At 39.9% G+C, this 27,847-nt stretch overlaps 1 protein-coding gene across 30 annotated transcripts in view; it reads right to left on the reverse strand.

Annotated features, from left to right (window-relative positions):
* Positions 1-27,847, reverse strand: part of LPP (LIM domain containing preferred translocation partner in lipoma) — a 761,291-nt gene that overhangs the window by 152,618 nt on the left and 580,826 nt on the right. For all 30 annotated transcript variants that reach the window (XM_023551613.2, XM_023551608.2, XM_023551599.2 and 27 more), the window contains one exon: positions 23,365-23,491. In XM_023551613.2, coding sequence (XP_023407381.1) covers positions 23,365-23,491 — 127 coding nt within the window. The remainder of the gene's footprint in view (positions 1-23,364; positions 23,492-27,847) is intronic.

Below are 27,847 nucleotides of genomic sequence, written 5' to 3' on the forward strand. Positions count from 1 at the left end.
ATTGCATTCACATAGTATTGCTGATGTGCGAAAATCAAAATACAAGCAAGACATACCAAAAATATAGTTGACTTGATTTGCATTTCTGCATACCTAGACACTTCCTGTTTTGAACTATGAGAACGAAAGGCAACAATACCTTCTTTCTCACCCCCGCAAGTTCCTTCATCTGTTCTCATGAAAGTTGCAGCCCCACTAGTCCCTGTGAAGTGGCTTTATAAAGTTATCTAGGCCATTAGTTATGTTATAAGGAGCCCTGGTGACGCAGTGGTTAAGTGCTCTGCTGCTAACTGAAAGGTCTGTGGTTCAAACCCACTAGCTGCTCTGTGGAGAAATATGTGGCAGTCTGCTTCCGTAAAGATTACAACCTTGGAAACCCTATGGGGGAGTCTACTCTGTCCTACAGGGTTGCGATGAGTCAGAATTGACTCAACAGCATGCAACAACAATGGCAGTAGTGTTATATGGCAATAGAAGTGGTTAACTTTCCACATTTTTATAAACCAGTATTTTTGATGTTATCCCTCTGTTTAACACCAGACAATAATTTCCTGTTTTGGACAGGAAATGATCCAAAGGATCTTTTTCATGACATACCATGCAACGTCTTTCACCAGAGGACCCCAGGATTGACTCTAACCTCCCATGTGCCACTATTTCTCTCTCAGCTCATTTTGCTTTAGTCCCAGATAATGTCTGATATGGAGTGTGCAACAATTTTTTTCTGGTCCCCAATATACCAGGCTTTCCTCCCTCAATACTTCTGGACATGCTGTTTCTTCTATTTGTAATACTCTCTCTCTCTTTCTCTACTTGGACAAATTCTATTCCTCCTTCAAGGCTTAGCTCAAATGTCACTATTTCAGCTCCCCACTCTCCCAGCCCCGCAGATATTACCTCTCATTGTCACAAATACAGAGCTCCTTTATAACATTTATCCTATGCTTAGAAGTTATGAATTTTTGATTCTCCAATCTCTAGTAGTCTGTGAATTTCTTAGGGGCAGAGTCCCCCAAGTGTTTTTATAGCACATTTTTTTTTCCCCAAAAAGGATGTACAACAATTCTTAAATCTCCCCATCAAGGTTAGTGATGGACATGTAATAAGCTCTCAATAAACATTTACTTAAACAAACAAAACAACCTTAATCTGTTGTTGTTGTTAGGTGTTGTCGAGTTGGTTCTGACTCATAGTGACCCTATGAATCCTGGGCCATCATCACAATTGTTGCTATGCTTGAGCCCATTGTCACAGCACTGTGTCAAACTATCTCTTTGAGGGTCTTCCTCTCCTTCATTGACCCTGTACTTTACCAAGCATGATATATCCTTCTCTAGGGACTGGACCCTCCTGGTAACATGTCCAAAGTATGGGAGAAGTCTTGACATCCTTGCTTCCAAGAAGCACTCTGGCTGTACTTCTTCCAAGACATACTTATTTGTTCTTCTGGCAGTCCAAGGTTTATTCAATATTCTTCATCAATGCCATAATTCAAAGGCATCAATTCTTCTTCGGTCTTCCTTATTCATTGCCCAGCTTTCACATGCATATAAGGTGACTGAAAATACCATGCATGGCTTGGGTCAGGTGCACCTTAGTCTTCAAGGTGACATTTTTGCTTTTTAAAACTTTAAAGAGGTCTTTTGCAGCAGACTTGCCTAATGCAATGCATCATTTGATTTCTTGACTGCTGCTTCCATGGGTGTTGACTGTGGATCCAAGTAAAATGAAGTCCTTGACAACTTAAATCTTTTCTCCATTTATCATGATGTTGCTTATTGGTCCAGTTGTGAGGATTTTTGTTTTCTTATGTTGAGGTGTAATCTATACTGAAGGCTGTAGTCTTTAATCTTCATCAGTAAGTGCTTCGAGTCCTCTTCACTTTCAGCAAGCAAGGTTGTGTCATCTGCATAACGCAGGCTGTCAGTGAGTTTTCCTCCAATCCTAATGCCATGTTTTTCATATAGTCCAGCTTCTTGGATTATTTGCTCAGTATACAGATTGAATAAGTATGGTGAAAGGATACGACCCTGATACACACCTTTCGTGATTTTAAACCACAAAGTATTCCCTTGCTCTGTTCAACAACTGCCTCTTAGTTTATGTACAGATTCTGCATGAGCTCAATTAAGTGTTTTTGCATAGTCAGTAAAACACAGGTAAACATCTTTCTGGTATTCTCTGCTTTCAGCCAAGGTTCATCTGACATCAGCACTGATATCCCTCATTCCATGTTCTCTTCTGAATTCAGCTTGAATTTCTGGCAGTTCCATGTCGATGTACTGCTGCAACCACTTTTGAATTACTTGAGCGAATTTTACTTGCATGTGATATTAATAATATTGTTCAATACTTTCCACATTCTGTTGGATCATCTTTCTTTGGAATGGGATCATATATCAATCTCTTGCAGTCAGTTGTCCACGTAGCTGTCTTTCAAATTTCTTGGCATAGATAAGTGAGCTCTTCCAGCGCTGCATCCATTTGTTGAAACATTTCAAATGGCAATCCATCAATTCCTGGAGCCTTGTTTCTTGCCAATGCCTTCAGTGCAGCTTGGATGTCTTCCTTCAGTACTATCAGTTTTTGATCATATGCTACTTCCTGAAATGGTGGAATGTCAACCAATTCTTTTTGGTACAGTGAGTCTGTGTATTCTTTCCATCTTCTTTTCAAGCTTTCTGCATTGTTCAGTATTTTTCCCCTGGAATCCTTCAATATTGCAACTCAAGGCTTGAATTTTTTTTCAGTTCTTTCAACTTGAAAAGAGCCAAGTGTATTCTTCTCTTTTGGTTTTCTAACTCCAGGTCTTTGCTCATTTCATTATAAATCTTTACTTTTTCTTCTCGAGATGCCCTTTGAGATCTTCTGTTCAGCTCTTTTACTTCATTTCTTCCATTTGCTTTGGCTGCTCTATGTTCAAGAGCAAGTTTCAGAGTCTCTTCTGACATCTTTTCTTTCTTTTCTGTCGTTTTAATGACCTTTTGCTTTCTTTATGTATGATGTCCTGATGTCAACCCACAACTCCTGGGGTCTTTTGTTGTTTGTGTTCAATGTGTCAAATCTATTCTTGAGATGGTCTCTAAATTCAGGTGGGACATACTCAAGTTTGTATTTTGGCTCCTGTGGACTTGTTTTAGTTTTCTTCAGCTCCAACTTGAACTTGCTTATGAGCAACTGATGGTCTGTTCTGCAATCGAACCCTGGCCTTGTTCTGACTGATGACATTGAGCTTTTCCATTGTTTCTTTCCACAGATGTAGTCGATTTGATTCCTGTGTATTCCATCCAGCAAGGTCCAAGTGTATAGTCACCGTTTATGTTGTTGAAAAAAAGTTATTTGCAATGAATAAGTTGTTGGTCTTGCAAAATTCTATCATGTGATCTCTGGCTCAGTCTAGTGTGTCATTATTAGACGTCCCCACTCACTAGAGAAAAGAGATCATACTATATCTAGGAGATAATTCTGCTGAGTTTCACCACCTCTCCTATTTGTTCGGATATCAAAGGAACAGAAATTGAAAACAGACACAAAAAAGCTATGCAACCCACAAACCTACTATTATGAAAAAGTACATTCCATATTGATGAGTTATAACTTAACTGGAACCATGTGAATAGATACAGAGCAGCATAATATCATGAACTTATCTTGTCTTGACCCACTGGTTCATTATGGAATCCTAAGGAAATTAATCATTCCTTTTCTATTGTCTTGTATTCCTATAGAACCTTTAAGAAGCATCCCACAACCTAACACTGAAAGTCAGAAGACCCAGGTTCTAAATTTAGATATGTCATAAATTAGCTGGAATCATAGGTAAATTATTGCCTCTCTGGTCCTCTGTTTCCACATCTGTGAGATGAGAAGATTGTACTAAATCAGTAATTCTAAACATTTTTTTTTTTCCATCTTCCATCACACCTGGGGAATATACCAGACTTTATCAGTTAAATTTTCTCAGAGTAATATTAGTTTCTCAATGGGAGGGCATCTAGGATCATATCAGAATCAGAGTGTATGTATAAGAAAGGTGTGTGTAGGTGTGCAGGTCTGTGTACTGATAACGTTCCCCCAGATGATTCTTAGTCTCCAAGTTAAGAACCAGGAAACTCAGTGTCCTTCCAGCCCTGGTAAGTTATGATTTTATGGCACAGAAAGGACAGTCTATTGGAAAATACAGATTAATTGCAGGATAGTAGCTTGTTTAGAAAAGTATCATAATTAAAAACAGACATTTGCTGAGCAAACAGGAACAGAACCTTGGTTTGTGAAAATTCAGGCTCTGCCTCTTGTTATCTATGTGATCTTGGACTTAGATGAACTAAGCTACTGAACTGCCTGCCCTAGGTCTCAGTTTTTTCACCTGTAAAATTCAGATACCAATGCCCATCTGCTGTGAAAATTAATTAATCAAGTAATTATTTATTGAATCAATCTGCTTTTGTAAAGCATTCAGCATGGTGCCTGGCACATAGTCAGCACTCAATAAATGGATGTCAAGGATTATGAAGCCAACCTGTGCTAGATATGAATCAAGGAACAAAATATGTCCCTGTCTTTAAAGCTTAAGGTTCCACTTCTGGTTCTAGGATCTCGGCTAATTCAGATCTAGACAGAATTTTCTAGAACGTGTATGAATGGAATGATTGTGAAAGCTATTTTAATGTTTTCTATTTATTCAGTGATGCCAAAGTAACTACCAGTTGACATTTTAACATCTTAGCTGAAAACTGCGGAACATCTTAGTGTGGTTACCATCAGAGACTGGATTCTAGCGTCAACTCAAACATATCGAATCTGATGTAACCTACACCATACTGCTCTAACCCCCTTTTTTCCTGACATATAAATGCAATGAATATTTACTGAACACTAACTTTGAGTCAGGCACTGTTCTAAGTACTTGCATGTATTATTAACTTATTTCATCCTCCAACAACCCAACTGCAAATACTATTATAATCATCCCATTTTGTAGGTAGGCAAAGTAGTGCAAAGAGAGGTGAAACTGGCTCAAGGTCACTGTGGCTAAGTGGGAATTCAAACCCAGGCCTTTTGCTTGTTTTCTATATTGAATAAGGGTAAGATCCCTAGATGGGATGCCAGAAAACCTGAATTCTGGATCTGCCTGGGTATCGTTGAATAAGCTACTTCCTTGCTAGGCCCGAGTCTTCTTTGTTTAAAAAAAGGGATTTGGATTAAATCTAAGGTCCCCTAGCATTAGGAATCTTATGACTACCCTGTTCTCATACTGATTTTCACTGTCCTTTCCATGACTTTCTAATTAAAGCCTTCCAGCGCTTCGAATTTCAAGGATTAGTGTCTTAGGAAGGCCGCCCACTACCCCCCCCCCCCCCCGCTTAATATATTTTCTTTTATAGCTGCTGTTTTCTTTCGTTTTTCCTGGCACGTGTTATGTTGGCAATACAAATTATTGGGTATACATCTATGTTTGTAAATGTTTATGTTGCTATTGATCTTTATTTTCTTTGTTTAAGAGAAATAATAATTTTTAAAACAAAAAAGGAAAAGGAAACAAAATTAGGCTCGCCAGATTTTACCAACAAAAGGAACCTCACAATTATATCTGCCACATTATTTACCAAGTCATTTCTACCCGTACCATCACCCCAACATTCACTATCCCCCCATTCTCCAGCTTAATTTTTCTGTGTAGGATTTGGCACCATCTGACATACTATATGTTTTACTTATTTACGGGTTGTCTTTCTCTCATCACTAGAATGTAAGCCACAGAGGGAGATATTTTGTGTGTTGTATGCACTGTTGGTGTCCCAGTGCCTATAACAGTGCCTGCACATAGTACGTGCTCCATAAATACTTGATGAATGGAACTGAATTGTTTCCAAAAGGGAAGATTTCTGGGGAATGATAGCATCATCACTATGGAACTTCTGTTTTCTCACTTCAGTTAATGATATCCCATTCATCCAAGATAGAGACCCGGAAATATGCATCAACTCATTCCTCTTACTTTCCCTCCCTATGGCCACCCCACCGCCTTCCCTAATGGCCACAAGACTGCCTTAGATCCAGACCTATCACCAGTTTCCTAGTTCAACATTTCACCCATCATGGTACCTAGAGTCATCTTTAATCGATATCTATCAGATCACCATGCCATTCCTTTGTAGTAAACCCTGCATGGCTCCTTAGGGTCTTCAGGGCAGACTGACTCTAGTAGAAAACAACATCCCCTTTTATCTGTTCACTGACCATCTTTTAGGCTCATTTTCCCTCCTGTACCCTATTTTTTTTTTACCCTTTTTTTTTTCACCCTATTCTAGTCTTACCCCATTTTTTCTTTTTCTTTTATTTTTTACCCTATTCTAGTCTTACCCCATTTTTTCTGCCATTCTCTCTTTGGTCTCTAGATCTTTCTAGATCTTTTACCCTATTCTAGTCTTACCCCATTTTTTCTGCCATTCTCTCTTTGGTCTCTAGATCTTTCTTCCTACTAAATTGTTTGCCTGAAATGCCTTTCACTCATGGTTTAACTGGAAAATCCCATTAGCATTCAGTCCAAACATCATCCCCACTACACTAAAACATCTTCTCCCATTTTTCCAACCACAGTAAGCCATTCTAACTTCTCTCCTCCCACAAAACTTTTCACCAAACTCCAGTAATACATTTACCATGTTGTAATCTGTAAATACTTCTGTCCCCACTTTGTAGATTAACCTTTAACGGAAATGACCAGCACAGTGTTGGCACAGAGTAGGCCTTCAACAACCACTGAATGAACAAATGAGGGAACAAACAGCACAGATTTCCCATCTAGAAAACTTTATCCTTCTACACCTAAAGCACATTGACAAATAAAATCAGATCTGAAATCCTGACAAACAACATAAGCTTTAAAATTCTCCTAGCCTTACCCAAACAAATCTTGTGGCCTGTCTAGGAAATCTCTTGACCTTGAAAGTGACTGCAAAGCTGAGGCCATTCCTTCCATAGGTGTCTTCTTCGGTAATGTCTAAATAGAAGCCCACCTGAGCTGAATGCAGCAATGAGAATGCTGCTATATTTAGAACAGATTTGGGATGGCAACTAGCTGCACACACCTGAGTTGTATTTCCTTGATCTGTCAGAGGAGAACCAGAAGTGACAGTAACTCCATGCCACCTGTGACCAGAGATGCATTGCCCAGGACGCTCCAGGCAAGTAGGATGTGGAATAGACTGTTCCCAGGATTGCTTTAGACGCACAAAAAATTTTTTCTTTAGAAACAGGGCGTCACAACAGCTGCCTGAAGACACCACACATCCAAAATTAGGAGTGGGAACTAAGTCGAAGAATCAGTTCATCAGTGTCTGGCTTCCTGAACCACCTTAATGAAATAAAATGCCAAAATTCACAGATACATTGACACTCGTGCTGATGGCCTAAAATAGCATCAACTTCCGACTGAGCGAGCCAATTAGGAGCTATTGCATTGAACTCCTCCGCCTGATGACATGTCAATAGGATGATCTTATTTTCAAGAGATTTTCCTCCTTCTTGCATGCTCTCGTTTCCATGTAGGCAGTGAGAATGGACCTGGCTTTTTCTCAGGTTTACTAGACCAGAAGATGCCACTGTGGATGAATCGCTAGGACTAAAAGTAGCTATTTCCGTATGTGAAAGAAGGCAGCACTGGATCGGAGCAAAGTTGTTGGTGGGGGGTCTGGACATAGATATTGCTATAGTCACAAGAAGCCAGGATTCAAGCCCAAGAGGAAACAGAGGAATAGAGATGTATATTGCGAGTGCTGTTAAGAAAAACAGTATTACATTCAGCACTGGTCTTGTATCATCTGGAGTAAGTGGCCCAGCTAGGCACTATTACCCTTGCTGGGGAGCCAAGCCAGTGTCTCTATGGGCATCTGGTGCAGCATAAACAGAGCAATGGCACGCCTGGGTTTCTACCGCTGTCTAGTCAGTGGTGGGTCTTGCAAATCAGAGGACGTCAAATCATGCTTGAAAACACCTCCCAGGAGAAGCAGTGGGAGAAGGGGAATGGGGTTTGGCAAAAAGCCACATGATAAGCATAGACCCTGTGGGCCCAGCCTTGTGCCAGGCCTGTTAACTCACCTTTTGCAAGCTATTGTTATAGGAACAGTCTACGCAGGGGGATAAGAGCCAGGCTCTGGGGTTCAAATTTGTAACTCCAATATTTACTAGGTAAGTTGCTTAACTTCTCTCTGCTTCAATTTCTTCATTCTACAAAATAATGGTGCATGCTTAACAGAGTTAGAGTTAAGATTTTTGAGCAGTGCACACAAAACAAATAGTACACAGTAAGTGCCCAATTTATGCTAGTCTTATTTTAAAAAGAACCATTAAGTGGGACGTTTTAGCATCAAATCACACTAGAGAAAACTTTTTGCAACCAATGGTCTTTATGGAACGGCACAGAGGGATTTAAAAATCATCTAGAGTGATCTCTATGCACAGGTGTGCTCTCTTCTCAGTGACCTTACAGTGAAGTAGGAGAAAGACATATAAACTGATATGTATACATGTAATATATGATATGTATACATATATATGAGAAAGGCCATTAAGAATTATGAATAAAACACAACAGTGACAAGAATTAGAAAGAAATTCATCTGACTTAGTAATTGGAGGATATGGCAGAGGGTAGGTTACGGTGCCTCTCTTCTTGTTCAAAATTTATAGTCTTTTTTTTTTTTAACTACATTCGCAAGCCAAGTAGATTACATCTGGACCCTGGAACCCAGTAGGACACAGTCTTCCTTTTCTTTAGATACCTCAATAACCCAAGTTAAGTTCAGGGAACCAGCCACTGCACCTTGACCAGGTTACTGTGGCTTTGCTGTCTCTCTGCTTCCTCCAACCTGACAAACTGACTCTGGGACCTGATGGAGTTCAAGCTTGCCCAGTGTGACTGGCCTCTGACTATTCAACAGAGATCTGATCAACTGTGACATCTTGGGCCAGCCCAAGGTAAGCTTAGGCAGGTACATTTTTGAAGAATTCAGGTGACAATGGCTGATGGGTCAAAACTCTTGATTGGAATGGTTTTTAGCCCAGCAGAAAAAGAAAAAAGCCAGACTAGTATTTCAGCAGACTGTAGACAAGGAGAAAATCAAGTTTTTTACTATATGTAATTCTCAGCCTGGTAGTAATACACTTTGTGCTACCGACTAATGTCCTATATTGATTATGCTGACACTGACAGTAAAGTGGTGTGGTGGCTGGTTTTCTTTATTTTTCTTCACATCTCGGACGAGAAAGTGGGTTATGATTCATCCCGTACAATCTGAGTCAAAATTCATTTTTGTTTCTTTTCAATTAGTTCCAGTGCCTTCCACATTAAAAAAGCAAGAGTAGTTTGGTCAGCAAATGAGAACATTGTGGCATCCCTTGGTGTGTTGCTTTCTCACACACAATGGTTAAAAAATATTTTTTGTATCCTCTCATGATTTAACACTTGAAAGTGTTAAAATGCAAAGATACCACCTTGAGGACTAAGGTGCTCCTGACTCAGGCCATGGTCTTTTCAATCACCTCATATGCATGGGAAAGCTGAACAATGAATAAGGAAGACCGAAGAATTGATGCATTTGAACTATGGTGTTGGTGAAGAATATTGAATATACCATGGACTGCCAGAAGAATGAAGAAATCTATCCTGGAAGATGTACAGCCAGAATGCTCTTTAGATGCAAAGATGGTGAGACTGTGTCCCATGTACTTTGGAAATATTATCAGGAGAGAGTGCTTCATTCTGTTGTACATAGGGTTACTATGAGTCAGAAGTGACTCCACGGCAGATAACAACCACAATGATATTCCAATAACAAGAGAACACCATAAATAAACCTGAAGTGTTAATTCAAATGGAAACAAATGCTACCACTGAAAAGTTAATGAGATCATTACTATACACTAATCATAAATGGCATAAATCAAGCCAGACACTGCAGTGGGAAGCCATACCAGTATTTCTTAAATTTTTTTGTCCTATGGTATGATTCAGAAAGCATTTATACATCTATTTATTTAACTTGATCCCCACAATAAGCATATAAAATAGGGATGGATAATGATTCTTTTAATAGGTGAAATAATGGAGACTCACAAAGGCTAAGAAGTTACATAAAAGATCCAAAAGACCAGGTAATTTAATTGAGAAAATCTAAATTATGAGTTTGCTTCATTCTCTTACCTCTAATCTTAAAACTTCTAAAAGAATGGCTCTCCACAATATATAACAAAATCTTTTAAAGCACATCCTAGATGTCAAATGCCACCCATGTCACAAAGAGAGGATATAGGGCTTGAACTTGGATTTCCTGACTTCAATGACTCTAATTCCAGTGCTTGTTCCACTCTGCCATCTAACAAAATATGAATTATCCATTTTTATGACAGTGCTATATTACCTATACTGAAGACCATTATCACATTAATGGTTACCAATATTAGTATCACTTATGTATGCCAAGTACCATTAGTGAACAATATTATTGACCCAAAAAAATGCTTAAATAGAGTGATGCTATGGTATCTAACCCTAGCACACTGTATTCGCCATATTGTACAATCCTATTTTATTTTTATTAACTGGCACTCAAAGCTACTGTAAATGTAGCAAACCATGTCATAAAACTCAGGAAGTAGGGCATAGTACCAAGCAGAGTCTAAAATGAAGTGGGGAATATAATTCTTGAGTTTCTTTTTCCAATTCTTCCCTGGAACTCTGACACATGTAATACTACAGCTTTATCTGGTACAGCCATTTTTCCTATACACCTACATTTTCATGGTTAATAGAGGACCGTATGTGAAATGTGTTTGAGGCAAAGAAATTAAAACACCAAAGGATCCCTGTAGATCACACAGGCAGTCTAGTCTCAATATGAGATGTAAAACTAACAAACACCAATCTAGTTGCCATCTAGTCAGTTTTGACTCATGGTGATCCCAAGAGCATCAGATGAGGCCATGGAGAAGCGGCTGGCCCAAGACATCACAGTGAGTCAGCGGGTAAGTGTCAGACCCAGAATGTGGCCTCTGAATGCCTGATGTCTGGCTGTTTACACCACTGCACCGCCTTTCATGATAATATGATAACCTGTCTTCAAAAAAAAAAAAAAAAAGTCCCTTTATTTTATAAAACTTGATGTGTTACCTTGAAGCCACCCTTTCACCATGGTGTCCCATCAATTTATTCTGTTTGTGAATCATAATCCACATTTCTCAATATTCTGAATATCAAATGATTCATTGATGAACATTCTAAATTTAAATACAGTATTTAGTTTAACGTCTTTTATGGGAAAAAAGCAACTAGTGCTTTAACCCATAAAATCAGATTATGAAGATACAGTAGGTTAAAAAGTTAACTGATTTAAATAAAAATGTTAGGTAAATATTAGTATGGAGAATTTATGGATATGGTAAAAATGATAACCAACCAAAACCACTGCCACCAAGTCAATTCTGACTCATAGTGACCCTACAGGATAGAGTAGAATTGCCCCATAGGGTTTTCAAGACTGTAATCTTTACGGGAGCAGACTGTCACATCTTCCACCTGCAGAGCGGCTGGTGAATTCAAACCACCAAACTTTTGGTTAGCCGCCAAGCACTTTAACCACTGATAAAAATGATAACACTACCTTCAAATGACTGAAGAATAGAGAGCCCTCAGACTAGATGATTTCTAAAAGTGCCCCTCCAGCTTTGCCATGATCTCAAGGCTGAACAGGAGAGAACTGTGGGGTCAGGGGAGGATAAGAACTGTTTTCCATCCCCTCCTGCCTACTGCATCCTCTAAGCCTCCTTTAGCAAGACACTGCTGTACAGTTTCTCTGTTCTGTCTTGTTGAATTTCAACAAGTGATGCTCACTGCCAAGTAGGGCCTAGGACTCCTATAAAGTGAAGGTCTGATGGTTGTAGAACCACGTGGGGGCTGTGATCAGAGCTAGACAGTGCTGTAATGAAAAGTGGAGAGAATTCAGTGCAACGTGACCACCGTCAGAGTCAAGGTTGGGAAGAGAATTGGGATCAGGTCATGAACTTGAAACTGCTTCCATAACTTCCCAATTGCTTTGCCTTGGTTATCTTTGTTTTTCTTTAAAAGGATTCAGCTGTCTCTGCTGGGACTCTAAGCACGGACAGTGCCTTGCCACTCCATTTCACTCCCCAGTAATGGGTGTCCCCCTATGTGGACTCCTTTGCCGCTTTATGTGTATAGGTCAGCTGGTACGCATTGGCAAGAAATCCTGAACCTGGATAAAAAAGCCTAGATTTTCCAGTTGTGGAATCTGTTCTCTGTCAAAGCCTCAGGTCCAAAAGGATTTAATGAATGCCTTCTCTTTAGGGCATTACATCACCTCATTTTTATTGTCTTGCATAGTACACACTATCATGATTGGTGTATAGTAGGCACTCAATAAATATTTGTGGATGAATGAATTCATTCAATTAAAAGTACAAAAACAGATGCCTACCAAGTAGAACTCCACAGATGTTCAAACAATGGCTTTGGTGACAGTCAATTAATTATGCCTCTGACAATCTTAGTTACTTCAAAGGCTAGAAGGAGATGATTATCTGTGTGTTTTAGAGCAAGTTGTACAGGGAAGGAGGGTGGTTTGGAGGAAAAGGACAGTTCACAACTACCTGTGTTTATATGTGAAGATCAGAAAAGGCATATTTAGCACTTGTAGGTTCAGGCCTCAGGTCTAGCCAAGTCTCGGTACACAGCCATAAGCAAGCTACGTTCTAAGACTTTTTTTTTCCACCCTTCAGCCATACACAATGGCACCAGTTCTGTCTCTCCCAGATTTTTAAGTGTGGTTCCACGGTTACTGGAGCCCTAGTGGCGCAGTGGTTAAGAGCTCAGCTGCTAACCAAAAGGTTGGGAGTTCAAATCCACCAGCCACTCCTTGGAAACCCTATGGGGGCAGTTCTGCTCTGTCCTGTAGGGTTGCTATGAATTGGAATCTACTCAAAAGCAATGGGTTTTTGGTTTTCACACTTATTAGATAAAGGTTTTATTACGAAGTAGGAGCCTTTTCTCTACATTTCTTTTCTTTCTTCTGATAAATAGTGACCCAAATGCAACAAAATGGGTGGGTGCCTGCTCTTTGTATCAAGAATATGAAACTCCAATCCTGGGTGGTTTTTAACAGTCTTGAAAGGGGCCTATTTTAAGAAGAGGGCCTTTCACAGCCAGTTGCTATGGGCGACACACATAAACTTGGGGAAATGACATTTCTTCCAATGGGATGTCCTCACCATCTGACCCAATTAGATTACCATATTTTCAAGCAGATAATGCATGCATTATACGTTTTTTTTGCCAACCGTACTATGGCAGAACTATTTTACTTAATTTCATCATTATCGCATGTTACACGCGTGGGCATATTACTTGAAAAAAATATGGTAGAACAGAGGACATTGAGGAGGTAAGAAACTGTCTTGGGAATTAAGACTCCACTCACGGATGCTTTATACAATAGGCTGGAGGAAAGCAGAAAAGCGAAAAAACCCATTTTTTTCCCCCTAATCAATAAAGCATTTTCTCTGAACCACTCGTTTGCTAATTTTCTTCCATTGTGGTTTTGGGTTTTTTAATTACATCATTTTGATGCAAACAAGATCTTTAAGGCCTCAGGTTCTATCTTCACTAAAGTCAACTACCCACCTGGAGTCATTTCCCAGTTTATAATTGACAGGTGTGCTTTGGAAACCATTTTCTTGTCAGAAACAAACCAAATAAATAAATTAAAAAAAAAGAAATATAAATTACTTAGCACCTCTCAGTTGACACTCTCTCAGTACTTTTCAAAGGATTCAGATTGTTTTAAGACACAGGGTATGTTAACTGGTCTCTATGGTCCATGAACAAGCCAGGAGAGTGGTGCTATCAGAGTGACGGGGGTGGAAAGAGAACAGGATCTGGACTCAGTAGGCCTGGCCCCCAATGCAGGTCTGTTACTTATTGGTTCTATGACTTGTAGGGATGGTGGAGGGCCCTGAGGAGGGGGAGATCCCTTAATTATTCAGATTCATAAGTTTCCTCTATGCTAAACGGTTAAATGGAAATAGCATGCTATGTGTTTTGCTATCTAGCTCAAATAACGAACAGTTATAAAAGTGTTTTACAAAGTGTTATAAAAACATTAGTTGTAATCAAGTAGTGATAATCAGAAGATTTGCTGTTGTTGTTTATTGCTGTCATGGTCGTGTTGGTTCTAACTCATGGCAGCCTCATGTAAAACCTAACAAATCATTGCCTGGTCCTACTGCATCTTCAGGGTCACTGTTAAGTTTGAGTTTACTGTTGCAGGCATTCTGTCAATCCATCTACCTGAGGGTTTCCCTTGCCTTCAATCCATCTACTTGAGGGTTTCCCTTGCCTTCACTGGCTCTCCGCTTTACCATTCATGATGTCCTTCTCCAGTGATCAATCTCACACTGATAGCATGTCCAAAATAAGTGAGTTGCTGTCTTAGACAATATTCTGTGATCCACAGAGTTTTTATTGACTAGTTTTCAGAAGTAGATCACTAGGCCTTTCTTCATAGTCTGTCTTAGTTTGGAAGCTCTGCTGAAACCTGTCCACCATAGGTGAACCCATTGGTATTTGAAATAGTGGTGGCATAGCTTGCAGCACTGTAGTGACATGTAAGCTACCACGATGTAACAAACTGAGACAGGTGGTAGAACCAGGGGGTAGAACTAGACACTGGATACAAAAGGCTGATTCCCAGGCAAGTTTAGATGCTTAAAGTCACTGAATATCAGAGCTGGACAGTGCTTGAAAAATCTAATCTAATCTTCTACCAAGTGCTTGAATGCCTATCACCATCTTTCCTGAGAAATGGCCTAGACTCTTCCAAGGACTTCCTTCTGTCTTTTAAAAAAGTTATTTCATTACACTGAATGAAAATCTAACAGCTTCCAATCACTCGCCTTTGTTGCTAACTTTGGACCAACAAAGATTAGGCCTAATCCCTTCTCCGTATGGCAGTCTTCCAATCAGGACCCTAGGTATTCTCTTCTCCACCCCTTCCATTATAACTCAAATTATGGTTTCCCGTTTCCTAAGCATCTTAGTCAAAGTCTTCTGGATATGCTTACTACTATCACTCCATTGTTCTGGACACTCTGCTTCTATTCATGGACATTCATTGGACACCCATTTTTTATCTCAGTTGAGAAGATACATAGCACCAAGCATGGTGGGTTGGTATTATCAATAAAGTAATCACAGCAAATTCCCACTCATGGCTTCATTCTTTCAAAGCCCAACAAGTGTCAAGTGCCTAATACCTCATATATCTTTGATCTCTGCTCAACTGTCCTTTGCAGGAGTAAAGCCTACCTGCACTAGAACAAACACCTGGCTTTATGCAACAATTCTCCATATCCTTCACTAACAATGATACCCAGAGGGGAAGAGAAAATTCTCTCAGATAAATTCCAAGTTCTGTGACGAGAATTTACAGTGCGTCTTCAGAGAGCTCACTGAACAATTTTAAGACTCACAGTTTTAATCTTTTTTTTTTTTTTTAAAGAAGGTATATCATATAAAACAATGCCAAGATAATTACACCTCCAGCTTAAAAATATGCTGGAAGATATTTTCATCCCATCCTCAGATACATGGCACCTTTCATTTCCAGGGATGCTCTATTTCAGTAGTGTTGTCATCATTCAGGACACTATTATTTGAAGAGACTCATGTCATGGTGATGGTCACAGACATGCAGATGTGGAATATCTCACATATAAACACGCTTCCTCTTTCAAAATGAAAAAAAGAATCTTTGACCAAAATGTTCAGTAATGGTAGCCAGGCTCCATCCAGTTCTTCTAGTCTGATGGAAATGGAGGCAGTTTTTCATGGAGGCAATTAGCCACACATTTCATTTCTTCCACCTATTCCTAACTCTTTTTCTTCCATTGCTCCATGTGAATAGAGACTAATTGTTGTACTTGAATGGCCACCTGCAAGCTTTTAAGACCTCAGGCACTACACAACAAACTACTAGATAGAACAGAAGCACTAAACAGGCTATTAGGCCAATTAACTGGTATGGCCCATGAAACTCTGATCCTAAACCTCCAAACCAAGAAATCAAAACCCATTAAGTGTTTGGTGGTTGTTCCTAAGCAGCCTCCTTTTCCATGAGACCAGAAGATCTAGATGGTGCCTGACTACCATTACTGAACATTTTGATCAAAGATTCTACAGAAGAATCATGATCAAAAGGGATAAAATGTAGAACAGAATTTAAAATTCCCACCGATTCCAGCTTTCCAGAGCCACAGAGGCTAGGATGACCCCCCAAAACTACTGTCCTGAGATAATCTTTAAACCTTAAACCAAAAATATACCCTGAAGTCTTTCTAAAACCAAACAATAGTTTAGCTTAATTAGTAAAGAATGTCTGCTTTGAGCACTGTGCTCTTCTAAAAACTGTATGGGATCAAGCTGACAACAGCAATAGGAAACATTAGATAGGAAGCTTAAAGGGTGGTGAGTTTGTATTTATGTCAATGGGGGAGGAACAACTTGGGAAAGGTGAGAATGGTTACACAACTTGAAGAATGTAACCAATGTCACTAAATTGTACATGTGGAAATTTTTGAATTGGTGTACGTTCTGCTGTGTATATTCTCAACAACACAAAATAAAATAAACTATTAACAAAAATGAACAAAAGTACACAATTTAGAGGCTCTGGGCACCAGCCAACATGGAAAACTCTTAGAAAATTTCAGAGATGTCTTCAGGTTATCTAGAAATAAATTCAACTTTCCTTTATATTTTCCCCTCCAAATTTTCTAAAACCTACATAGAACCTACACAGCCAGTGACCAGTCCTATAGAGTCCCCCAACTTTCTAGCAATTATACCCTCGTCCTCCATTCGCTTAACAGCTAATTTTAAAATTCTTCCTCTATTTTTAAGTTCTGAAATTTACCCTAAATTATAACTTACAGTTCATCACCTCTTATTCCTGCTATGTGTCTATCTCCTCTGTTATAAACACATTTTTCTAGTTGTCCAAGGAAACAGATTGCTCCAAGAGGCAAGCATTTGAACCAAGGTATGTTTCCTTATTGCACATGATGTGAGCTAAACATTCACTGCCTGGTTAATAGAATTAGACAAGAAGTTTCTCCTCCCTTCAACTTCTGGAAACCCTGGTGGTACAGTGGTTAAGAGTTATAGCTGCTGACCAAACGGTCAGCAGTTCGAATCCACCAGGTGCTCCTTGGAAACTCTATAGGGCAGTTCTATTCTGTCCTATAGGTCACTATGAGTCGGAATCGACTCGATGGCAACTGGTTTGTTTTTTTGGTTTTCTTCAACTTTTATGTTTCTTCTCTGCCCCCAGCAGGTAGTGTTCAGAAGTCCACTCAAGGACACCACTGCAGAGGGAAAGACACTTGGAGATGGTCAAGGAATCTGTTATAGCCAAAACTTAAGTTCAAGCAGCTGGAAAATGTTCACAGCTAAGAGATTTTATCTGCCCTTCAATGATATGGACTTACCCAACTGTTGTAACATCTACTGAAAACTGTAACGCAAAGCTACAATTTTTGATGAAGATGGAAGAGAGAGGGTATGGGAACACCAAAATTGGCATCTTTTTAGAAGAAGTCAATTTAAAAAAAGATACCCATCTAAGATTCATTTAAGCGTTTCTGCTTGTAATGTTTTATCAACAACTGACTTAAGAAAACAGGATGAGCTGTGGCTACCAGCAACTTGTCTCCCTTCCCCTACATTGGCAGAAGCATTAAAAGGTAGCTATAATATGGTTGATAGGGAGGTATTAGTGTACTATCTTCCTGAAGTATGTAGCTGAGCCATGGCAAAAGCCTATGCTTAGTGTCACTTGTAGCCCTGACACTGGTGGTCCTTCCATCTCTCACTTGAAGATCATGACTTCAGAAAGGAGAGGGTGACATGAGATGGGAACAGCTAACTATTGACAATCTGCAGAAACAGCATATGCCTTCCTGTAATGTAATGAATCAGAACAGGCTTGCAACTGGAAGAGTCAATCCACATTCTGAAACTTGCTATGTGACTTTAAGCAGCTGGTTGAGCCTCTCTGAATCTGCTTTCTCATCTGAAAAAGGAGACAAGATGTCATCCCCAGATCTGCCAGGGAGATCATGGTTGTGAGTGGGCTTTGTAAACTTGTAGAACGTTAGGTAAATATCAGCTATTGTTAGCACCATCACCCTGGTCATCATCTCAAGACACAGAAAGGATATATGTCTGGTAGAAAATAATGAAACAGATATACAACAAAGGGAAATTTCACCAACTGCAGTCATTAGAGGAGCCCTGGTGTGAAGTCATTAAAGCACTCAGCTGCTAATCGAAAGTTTGGAGGTTCCAACCCACTGGCCCCTCTGTGGAAGAAAGCCGTGGCAGTCTCTTTCTGTAAAGATTATAGCCTTGGAAATCCTATGGGGCAGTTCTACTCTGTCCTATAGGGACACTAGGAGTCTGAATCACCTTGATGGAAACGGGTTTGCTTGTTTCTTTTGGTGCTGTAGTCCTTAAAATGGTCAAGTTTATTAGGTGCAGGAATGTTACTCCATTTCTCCCACCCAAGGAGTCTTAAGATAATTTATCTATGACAAGCTTCAGCACTTTTTTTGGAGAAGGGGGGTGTCCTGGGCAGTTACAGCATCTCTAGCTGTTTTAACCTGAAGTAATGTTGCCCTCCTACTCATACATTTATGCGTATACATAAAGAAGTATATACGTATACATATCTCAAAGTAAGTTGTAGATATGATACTTCATCCTAAACACTTCGTTATGTCAGGTAACTCCTAAAAACAAGAACATTTTCCTGCACAGCCAGAATAAAAAAAAAAAAAAGAATACCATTACCATATTCAATAAATTAACACTGTTCTATTTTATTATCTAATGTATAGTTCACACTCAAATTTCTCTAACTTTTCCCCCAAATCCTTTACAGTTTTTTTTTGGATTGAGAATCCAGTCAAGGCTCATGTCTAGCATTTGAATGACACGTCATTTCAATCACCTTTAATCTAACTTTTCTTATGTCATTGGCAATTTTGAAGAATACAGGTCAGTTGTCTTGAGGAATGTCCTGTCATCAGGGTTTGTCTAATTCCTCATGGCTGGACTGAGGTTAAACATTTGACTAGAACATAGGTGACATTAGGTATTTCCTACTACGTCATCAGTTGGCACATCGTGGTCATGCCATTGTTGCAGATGCGAAACTTCATTAATTGGATAACAATGGTGTTCAACAGACCTCTCCAGTATAAAGGTATCCTGTTTCCTTTGTAATTGATAAGTAAACTGTGAGTTGATCTTTTGATACCCTTTCTCAATATGTTTACATGCACCATAATTATAGTTATTCCTTAATGATAAAAAAAAAAGATGTTAAAAATGATGACAGGCTCCAAAAGAAGAATCAATTCATTCATGAATTATTCCACTTAAGGAAAAAGAAAATAGGAGGCAGCATGGGATGAAAGCAATATGACTGCAGGAGAACCTATTCTGTGACACCATTTATTTATATTTAGTCCCTGCTCACTCCCTGTGCAGCTTGTAGTCCAGCAGGAGACCTCTGAAACAACACTTAATTACCTTCAGCAACTCAACTGGTTTGAATGAAAACTCCAGCGTTAAATAAGCAAAGTGATGGAGGACGGGAGTAGGCAATGGGGTTCAGGTGGGGCTGGAGATGGCAGTAGAAACAAGAGTTCATTTGGGGTAGTGCTTGTCAACACTATTTCTGGTCTAGAATGGACTTATGGTAAAATTCTGACAGAGAGCAAGTGAGGACTCGTACCACCTCCCTTGGGTCAGGCCCTCCTGATGCAAACACACGTCTGTGTAGCCTTCCTTCAGGCAGACTTATGGGCTCAGTCTTCTGTGCTCACATAGCGTATCGGTCACACTCAGCCCACTGCAGATATCCTTACTAAAATCCCTAACCCGTCTGCCTCTCCCCTGTCCTTCTCAGGAAGCTGTGAGCTCTGTGAGAGCAGAGTCTCTGCATCTGGGTGTCTCTAGCACCCAGCAGAGTTGCAGGCATAGAGCAGGTGCTCAGGAAATATTTCAGGAGCAGGGCAGTAAATGGAGCCCTGGTGGCACAATGGTTAAGCATTTGGATGCTAACCAAAAGGTCAGCAGTTTGAATCCACCAGCTGCTCCTTAGAAACCCTGTGGGACACTTCTATTCTGGGGCACTTCTGTTCTTTCCTATAGGGTTGCTAGGTGTTGGAATTGACTCGACAGCAACGGGTTTGGTTTAGTTTGGTAAAGCAGTAAATGGCAGTTCTGTTAATTATTACTTTGCATATTGCTACTACCTAGCCTGTAAAAGGTAGTGCTGGCATTCACACCAAGTCATTCTGGCCCCTGAACCCACATTCTTAACCCTTACCCATCCAACAGTTCCCATGGCATTTAATCTCAAGGTGTGCTGACTCATTATGAAAGGTAAAGTCCCTACCCATTGTTGTTGTTGCTGTTAGTTGGTTCCAGCTCATGGTGATGTTATGTATAACAACGAAACATTGCCTGGTTCTGTGCCATACACATGATCGTTGCTATGTTCAAAACCATTGTTGTGGCTACTGCATCAATCCATCTCATTGAAGGCTTCTCTCATTTTCACTAATTCTCTACCTTACCAAACAAGATGTCTTTTTTTTAGTGTTCCATTTCATTTTTGATGACTTTAGTTTTCCTTGATTCATACTTTGTACATTCCATACTCATTTTGAGTCATGCTACACAAGCAAATGAAGGTCCTGAAGCTTTATCTACCCCCATCATTAAGGTCCACTCTACTTTGAGAAGGCTTCTTTCCCAGTCATATTTTGAGCGTCTTTCAACCTGAAGGGCTCATTTTCCAGCACTATATTGGACAATATCCTGTTGTTATATTTTTGTTACATGTATGTTGGGTTTTCATTGGATAATTTTTGGAACTAGACTGCCAGACCCTTCTTCCAATCTGTCTTAGTCTGGAAGCTCTTCTGAAACCTGTCCACCATGGGTGATTCTGCTGGTGTGTGAAATATTGGTGGAGTAGCTTCTGGCCTCTAGAAACATATAGGCCACCACAGCATCACAAACTGACATATTGGTGGTAGACCCAGCCCTTAGCCAGGCATTAAAAGCCCTCTTTAGATTGGTCCCACCTACTTCTCCAATCTTACCTCCCAATATTTGCTACTTCCAACATGGGCGCTCCAATCCAACTGGTTTATTCAGTGTTATGTCAAAATTACCCTCATCAGAAATAACCTCACTCTTCTACTATCTTCCCACTTCTAAATTTCAATTAGTATAATTTTAAAGCCTTACTCAAAGTCTAACTACTCCATAAACACTTTTTTATCCTTGCCTCTCTTTTTCTGAATCCTCGAAGAACACTGGCTGAGCCTCTGTTAAGCTGCTTGTAACTTTTTATCTTGTGTTATGATAAAACACCATAACCGTGTACATATATGAGACGACAAACACCTTTAAAGGCAAGCCCATGCCTGCCTACCTCCATATTCCCCCAAAATGCCTTCCAAGAGAGCCTGCACTTAACAGGCACTTGGTGGATTTTTCTGGACTAAGTACGTTTTTCTTGAATAACTCAGGCTTGCACTCATTATATTGCTTATTCTGTCTGGTTAGAAGAGAATACCCATCTCTTATTTTTCATTTGTCCAAAGCTGATCTCCTCCATAAAGCTTTTGCTAAATATCCAGCCTGGTAAGTTTTCCTTATCTTCTATAGTGTGGTGTTTCAATGCATAGAGCAAGAGCCTGGATTCTAATCCTAGTCCTGAACATATTAGCTGTTGATGTGAAGCCAATTACTTAACAGTCTCGTGCCTCTGTTTCCTAACCTGGAAATTAATAATAGCATCTACTTCACAGGGTTACGTTTTCCTGTAAAGGAGTTAATTCATGTAAAGGACACAAACTGGTGACTGGCATATTACGAACACTCAACAAAAGTTAGCTATTATTCCAGATTCTCTCTCATGGTTAGTAACATTCATTTGGCAATGATTTTATACTGATTGGTGACATCTGTTTTATTGTTGCCAGGAACTTCTATCGGGTATTGTCAATAGATTTTTATATGGGCATATCTTGTTTTCTTAAATAAACTGTAAGCCCAAAACAGGAAGGGAGAACTTTGATTATTGATCATATTATACATGCCAAGAACTAGCCTAAGTGATTTGTATAAATATTTCATTCAATACTCAAAATAACAGTGTTATTATTTATATATTATAGATAAAACAAAACAAAAATGAAGATTTAGAGAGAGTAATTCATCCCAGTTTTTTAAGTCAGCAAGTAATTGAACTAGAATAGTTCTTGAAGACAAAGATACCATTTAATTTATGTCTGCTTTTCAGAGTGCTCAACATATATCCATTACATAATTCTATTCAATTTTCTTTATTGCTATGCATTTTATCGTGACGACATCTGAAGCATATATACTTGGTATGTTCACTTCTCATTTTGCTTGTTCCTTAATACTGAGTCCTTAGTTCTCATTTCTAACATGATTTTTTTTTAAGGTTTATCTTAAAACCCATTGTCGTCGAGTCGATTCTGACTCATAGCGACCCTATGGGTTTAACTTAGATTCCAATATAAACCAGCCTCCGCTGTAACAACAAGAGTATGACACACTTTTAGTGTATATATTTCTTATGTTGTGTCCACAGCAGCTCACAAATAGCAGACAATTCATAAATTTGTGCTACACAACCGGGCAGTGTCTCACTCTGTTGTACATTGGGTAGTTAGGAGTCAGAACCAACAACAATGGACTGAATGGATTACTGGTTCACAACTGTTCACTGGTTTGGCGAGGGAAAAAGTTAAAACAAAACAAAACAAAATAAAACATACCTAGGGAACATCCTGTCCTGGAACTTGGATGGGGAAAGGATTGCAAGTGTGGAGTTTAACCAATGACCAATTCTACGTTTTGTGCATGAATCTTCAAGCCAATGAGAAACCTGAATGCACAAGAAACCCTATTTCTGCCTGATGGGAAGCTAATTAATTGCCAAAAAAATTAATAATTTAAGTCAAATTTTTACCACATTACCACTGAGATGTTTATACAAGCTAAGCAGATACCACATTTATGATAATCTCAGAATTGCTCAGTTGGGGGCGTATGCATACCAACTCCCATGCATCAGGACTCATGTACTTTACCAGCGGGGCTGATAATACTCCAAATTCCTATGTAAGGAAGTCAGAACAGGACATAGCATTCAGCAGTCAGCTCTGGACCCCACTCACCAAAGTATTCATCAGCAGGCGGATTCTCCATGTCATACAGCATCTTCTTGGTCAGGTGCTCGAGCTCATCTTCCGGACGGAACGAGGAGGGGGCAGCTGGAGGCCCCATAGACCCTGGGTGTCCACCCTGAAAAGCAGAAAACACCATGGTCCTTTAAATCCAACCTAGACATCAACAAAGGCAATCAGCCGGAAGAAGTCGTGTTTTGCATTGCAGAGGAAGAAGTACTGGAGATTAGGAGACCTAGGTTTTAAAAAATGTTATTACTTGTTCAGTGTCTGACCTTAGATGCATCACTTTATTCACTTGCCTTATGTAGAGGAGTCATCTAACAGGCTTTAGAAATCCATGTTTGTAACAGTAGGAATCTACTTTTCTGGCGGGGCTGTCAGGTAGCAAGCACTGTAATTATAAAGTCAAATTATTCAGGGTTCCTGCCTGCAACAACTCACAGTGTAGGATGAAACTGACAAGAAAACAGATCATTACAATAAAAAATAAAAACTAAACCACAGATATGAATCCAGTGCCCTGAGATGGGAGGAGCCTGCTGGACATGAGATGACATCTTAGTTAGATCTTGAAGGATAAATTGGATTTCACCAGATACTAAACAAAAAAAGAAAGGACAAAAGAAAGAAAGATAGAAGGAAGGAAGAAGGACCTTTTAAGAGCAGTATATATAAAAGAACATGTTTTTCAGCAAAAAATGGTAAGAAATAGAGGAGGAATAGACTTAGGAGTCCCTGAGTGGTACAAACAGTTAAGTGCTTGACTACTAACTGAAAGGCTGGTGGTTCACACCCACTGAAAAGGATCTTGGGAGAAAGACCTGTAATGTGCTGTAGAAAGCTCACAGCCTTGAAAACCCTGTGGAGCAGTTCTTTTCTACACACATGGGGTCACCATGAATTGGAATCGACTCAATGGCAATGGGTTTTAGAGCTAAGATGAGGCTAGAGAGGTGAGTTGAAGTCAGTGCCAGGATACGGTTTTTTAGACAACAGAGAATCATTCGTGGATTTTAAGGGCATGGCTAACTTTATCAAAGACAAGCTTCTGAAACATGCAAATGTGCAAACATCTTCAGACACCCAGGCCAATGACGCCTTAAAAATAGCCACCTGACATCATTTCTGAGCAATTTAAAGGATAATGTGTGTAAAAAGGACCCTAATTCTGTGGTGGAGACAGAAAACTGTTCTCTCTTCCTTCTGGGCATACAGTTAGACTATATCTCCCATCTTCTCTTGTTGTTATACGTAGCCTGTGAGGCACAAGGTGGAAGGAGCCTGGGTCCTGAGTTACAACAAGAAGGAGAGCCATCCACTGCCTCAAACTCTTAAAGGAGGAATACTAATTAGAATGAAATATGAAGTATGCTCAAAGGTTAAGGTTGAAAGTGATGGGTACGTGGGTTGTTTTATGTTGTTTCCATTTATATGTTTATGTATTTTCCTTTTTTTATAATAAAGATGTTTTCTCAGATATGAAAAATATAACTGAAAAAGTGTCAGGAAATAGAAAATGTCCAAGTAACCGCACCTGGCTCTTTCCTGCCATTGCTCTTTTCTTGCTAGAGGCGCAGGAGATTGTTATTTCCAGGAAGGCTTAATATGGACGTAACAGGTTAATGGGATCTAGGTCCCTGATAAAAGTTATGGGTGGGACAATGCAATAACAAGGACTGCTTTTCGTACACAAAACACATTTGGGTAGAATCCTTGGTGAGCAAGGAAACTCTGCCAGTTTAAGAATAACCCAAATATCAGTGTCCTTCACATTTCTGTAACACTTTACGGTATTTTGAAGCACTTGTTACATTCTTACACAGGAACTCATAGTACAGAAGGCTTGACTATTTAGAATCTGTCTAATCTTGCAGTTGAACAGGCTTCAGCTGAGCTTCCAGACTAAGACAGACTAGGAAGAAAGGCCTGGTGATCTGCTTCTGAAAATCAGTAAGTGAAAACCCTGTGGGTCACAACAGTCCAATCACATCATGCGTGGGGTCGCCATGAGTTGAGGGCCAACTTGGCAACAGCTAACGACAACTACAACAACAATCTTAGTTCTGCCTTTAACTTGTCTTGTAATTTTCATTCCCTGGGCCTTGGTGTCTTCATGTGTAAATTTTTTTCAAAGGCTCCTTTGATTTTATTCTCTCGGGTTTTTTGTGCCCATTATACGCAAGGCGCATAGCATTGCGGATGTGTATGGTGAAATCACAGATATTCACATTTACAGGTACTTTGTAGTTTATAAAAACAGACACACACTGAGTAAGTGGAAACCTCATTATGACAGAGGTTTCCACTTACAGACGTACTTAAGCCGCTTGTCAGCATCCCCCGAAACAATCCAGAACTTCATTCAGCATTCTTCATCTGAGTAAGCAGTGGGTAGGTCACAGGGTGTCTGCAGCCTACTGAACTTTCACTACAATGGGGCATAGAACCAAGAACATATGAAGGTTAATCAACCTGCCCTACCATCAGCCCCCTTGGATGGAGAAGGCAGGATCCCATTGGCACTCCTCAAGAATACAGGAAGCAGGGTAAACAGCCTGTACTAGGCAAAAACATCAAAGACTCTGGAGGAGAGGTGGAGGAATCCGGGTCACCCACTACCTTGAATCTTAGCTATCACATTTAAATATTTAAATACACTTCCTAAGGAGCCAATTTACAACATGGCTACCCATTACCTGGCCGTCATTTCAGCTTCTTCATACTGGCCTCGATATAGGTCATTATTCTCCCTTGAGTCCTTATGGGCTGTTTATTTCCCAGCTACTTAGTGCTAGATAACTCGAACTTAGTACAAGTCCCACCTTTACCAGCAAAGCAACCCTCCAGACAGATAAAACACCTGGAAAAGACGCCAAGATATTCAGAAAGATTACATGATAATGAACACGCTATGGCTCTGAGTACCAGAGCTGCTCATTTTTCTCTTGTCCATTTGTAACGATGTACAAGACGTTCCTCCTCTCAGAGGGAAAATAACTTCAATTATATGTTCTCGAAAAAAGAAACATGAAAATTATCTTCTTTTCAAAAGGTAGAATTAGCCCCGTTTTGGAGCTGAAGGCCTGCCAGGAAAAAAAAAATATATATATGTATTTCTGATATTTTCATTCTTTTCTTTTCTTCCCCCTATTTAGCTGTGTCAAGTTTGCAGTTTGCAATTCCCTGTGGCTGCCTCTTCTTTCTGATACGCTTCCCTCAATGTCTCACTATTTAATGGAAGGAGCAGTTCTCTCTGGCCAAGAGCAGATGACTGCCGGATACATATTCTGCCTCAGATTAAAAGAACTGGCCACAAGGCAATGAGCTGCAGAGAATTAAGGGAGGGTGGGAGGATTGCCTATTTGTCAACAATTAGAAACCCACAAATGAAAATTCCTCGCAGTTTCATGTCAGTAGAAAAGTATGCTCTTGGTTTTTCTATTCATAAATTCCATTTCCTTGAAGAATGAATGGCGAGAGCATAAAATCAAAGGCCCAGAAATGTTGCCTTTAAAAGTTTGAATCTAGCTTTGAAACCCATTCCAGCCAGCCTTTAACTTTCAATTTTGATTTTCCCTTTCTCATGCCCTGTACTGACGCCTCTAAATCCCCTGAAGCCACAGTTGGAGTCCTACCCAGGGACTGATGATGGTGAATTACAACATGGTGGGCTGCAGGAAGATTTACTGTAGCCAGGGGAGAGGGCTGAGCCTCCACTAAGGCAGCTGTGGTGCTTTCCAACCTGAGTTTTATGGTGATCCAGCCTGAGCTGAGGGAAAGTGACCTCTCTCCACACACACCTCCCTCAGTCTCCATGTGTCAAAACAGCCTCAAGAGTGTCTAGGCTTGGAGCAAGCTTGCTCTTATGGCTTGACATCTAGGGCATTAGGTAAGTTCCCTGAGAGCGTGCTTCCCTATTATTGATTTTTCTCATCAATAAACTAGAGAATAATAATACGTAACTTGTATGAAGAAACCTTGTAAAGCGTTAAACATCAAATAAATGGCCATTATAATTACCAGAAGGGACAGATCACACACCACTAACAGACAAGGCTTTTGCCTTGGACTTGGAAGGTTTGCAGAATAATACCTCTTCAGTAACTTTCCACTTTCCGATTTGCTGATAAAGTACTTCGGTGTAGGAGACCTGAATTTCACATTAATTGTTGCTTTAGCAAGAGATGTAATTATTCCGAGTACTTTATCTATAAATCTTAAAATGCATGATAGTTGGTGAACGCTTGCTTTGCTGGCTCTCCAAATTGTTCACCTCTCCGCATCACAGGCTTTGACACCAGAAGAGAAATAGTAAAGTAGGGCTTATGTGAGCTAATCAAAGCAGAGCAGTCTTCTCTTACGCTTTCCTACCTGGATTCATCAGGCAGATGAGGTACAACCACTGATGCTATCTCACTTGGTAGGCAGGAAGTAGGGAAGGCATGTGTGCAGCAGTAGCCCCAGATTATCA

The sequence above is a fragment of the Loxodonta africana genome, chromosome 1, assembly GCF_030014295.1.
Source record: "Loxodonta africana isolate mLoxAfr1 chromosome 1, mLoxAfr1.hap2, whole genome shotgun sequence".
Taxonomy (NCBI): domain Eukaryota; kingdom Metazoa; phylum Chordata; class Mammalia; order Proboscidea; family Elephantidae; genus Loxodonta; species Loxodonta africana.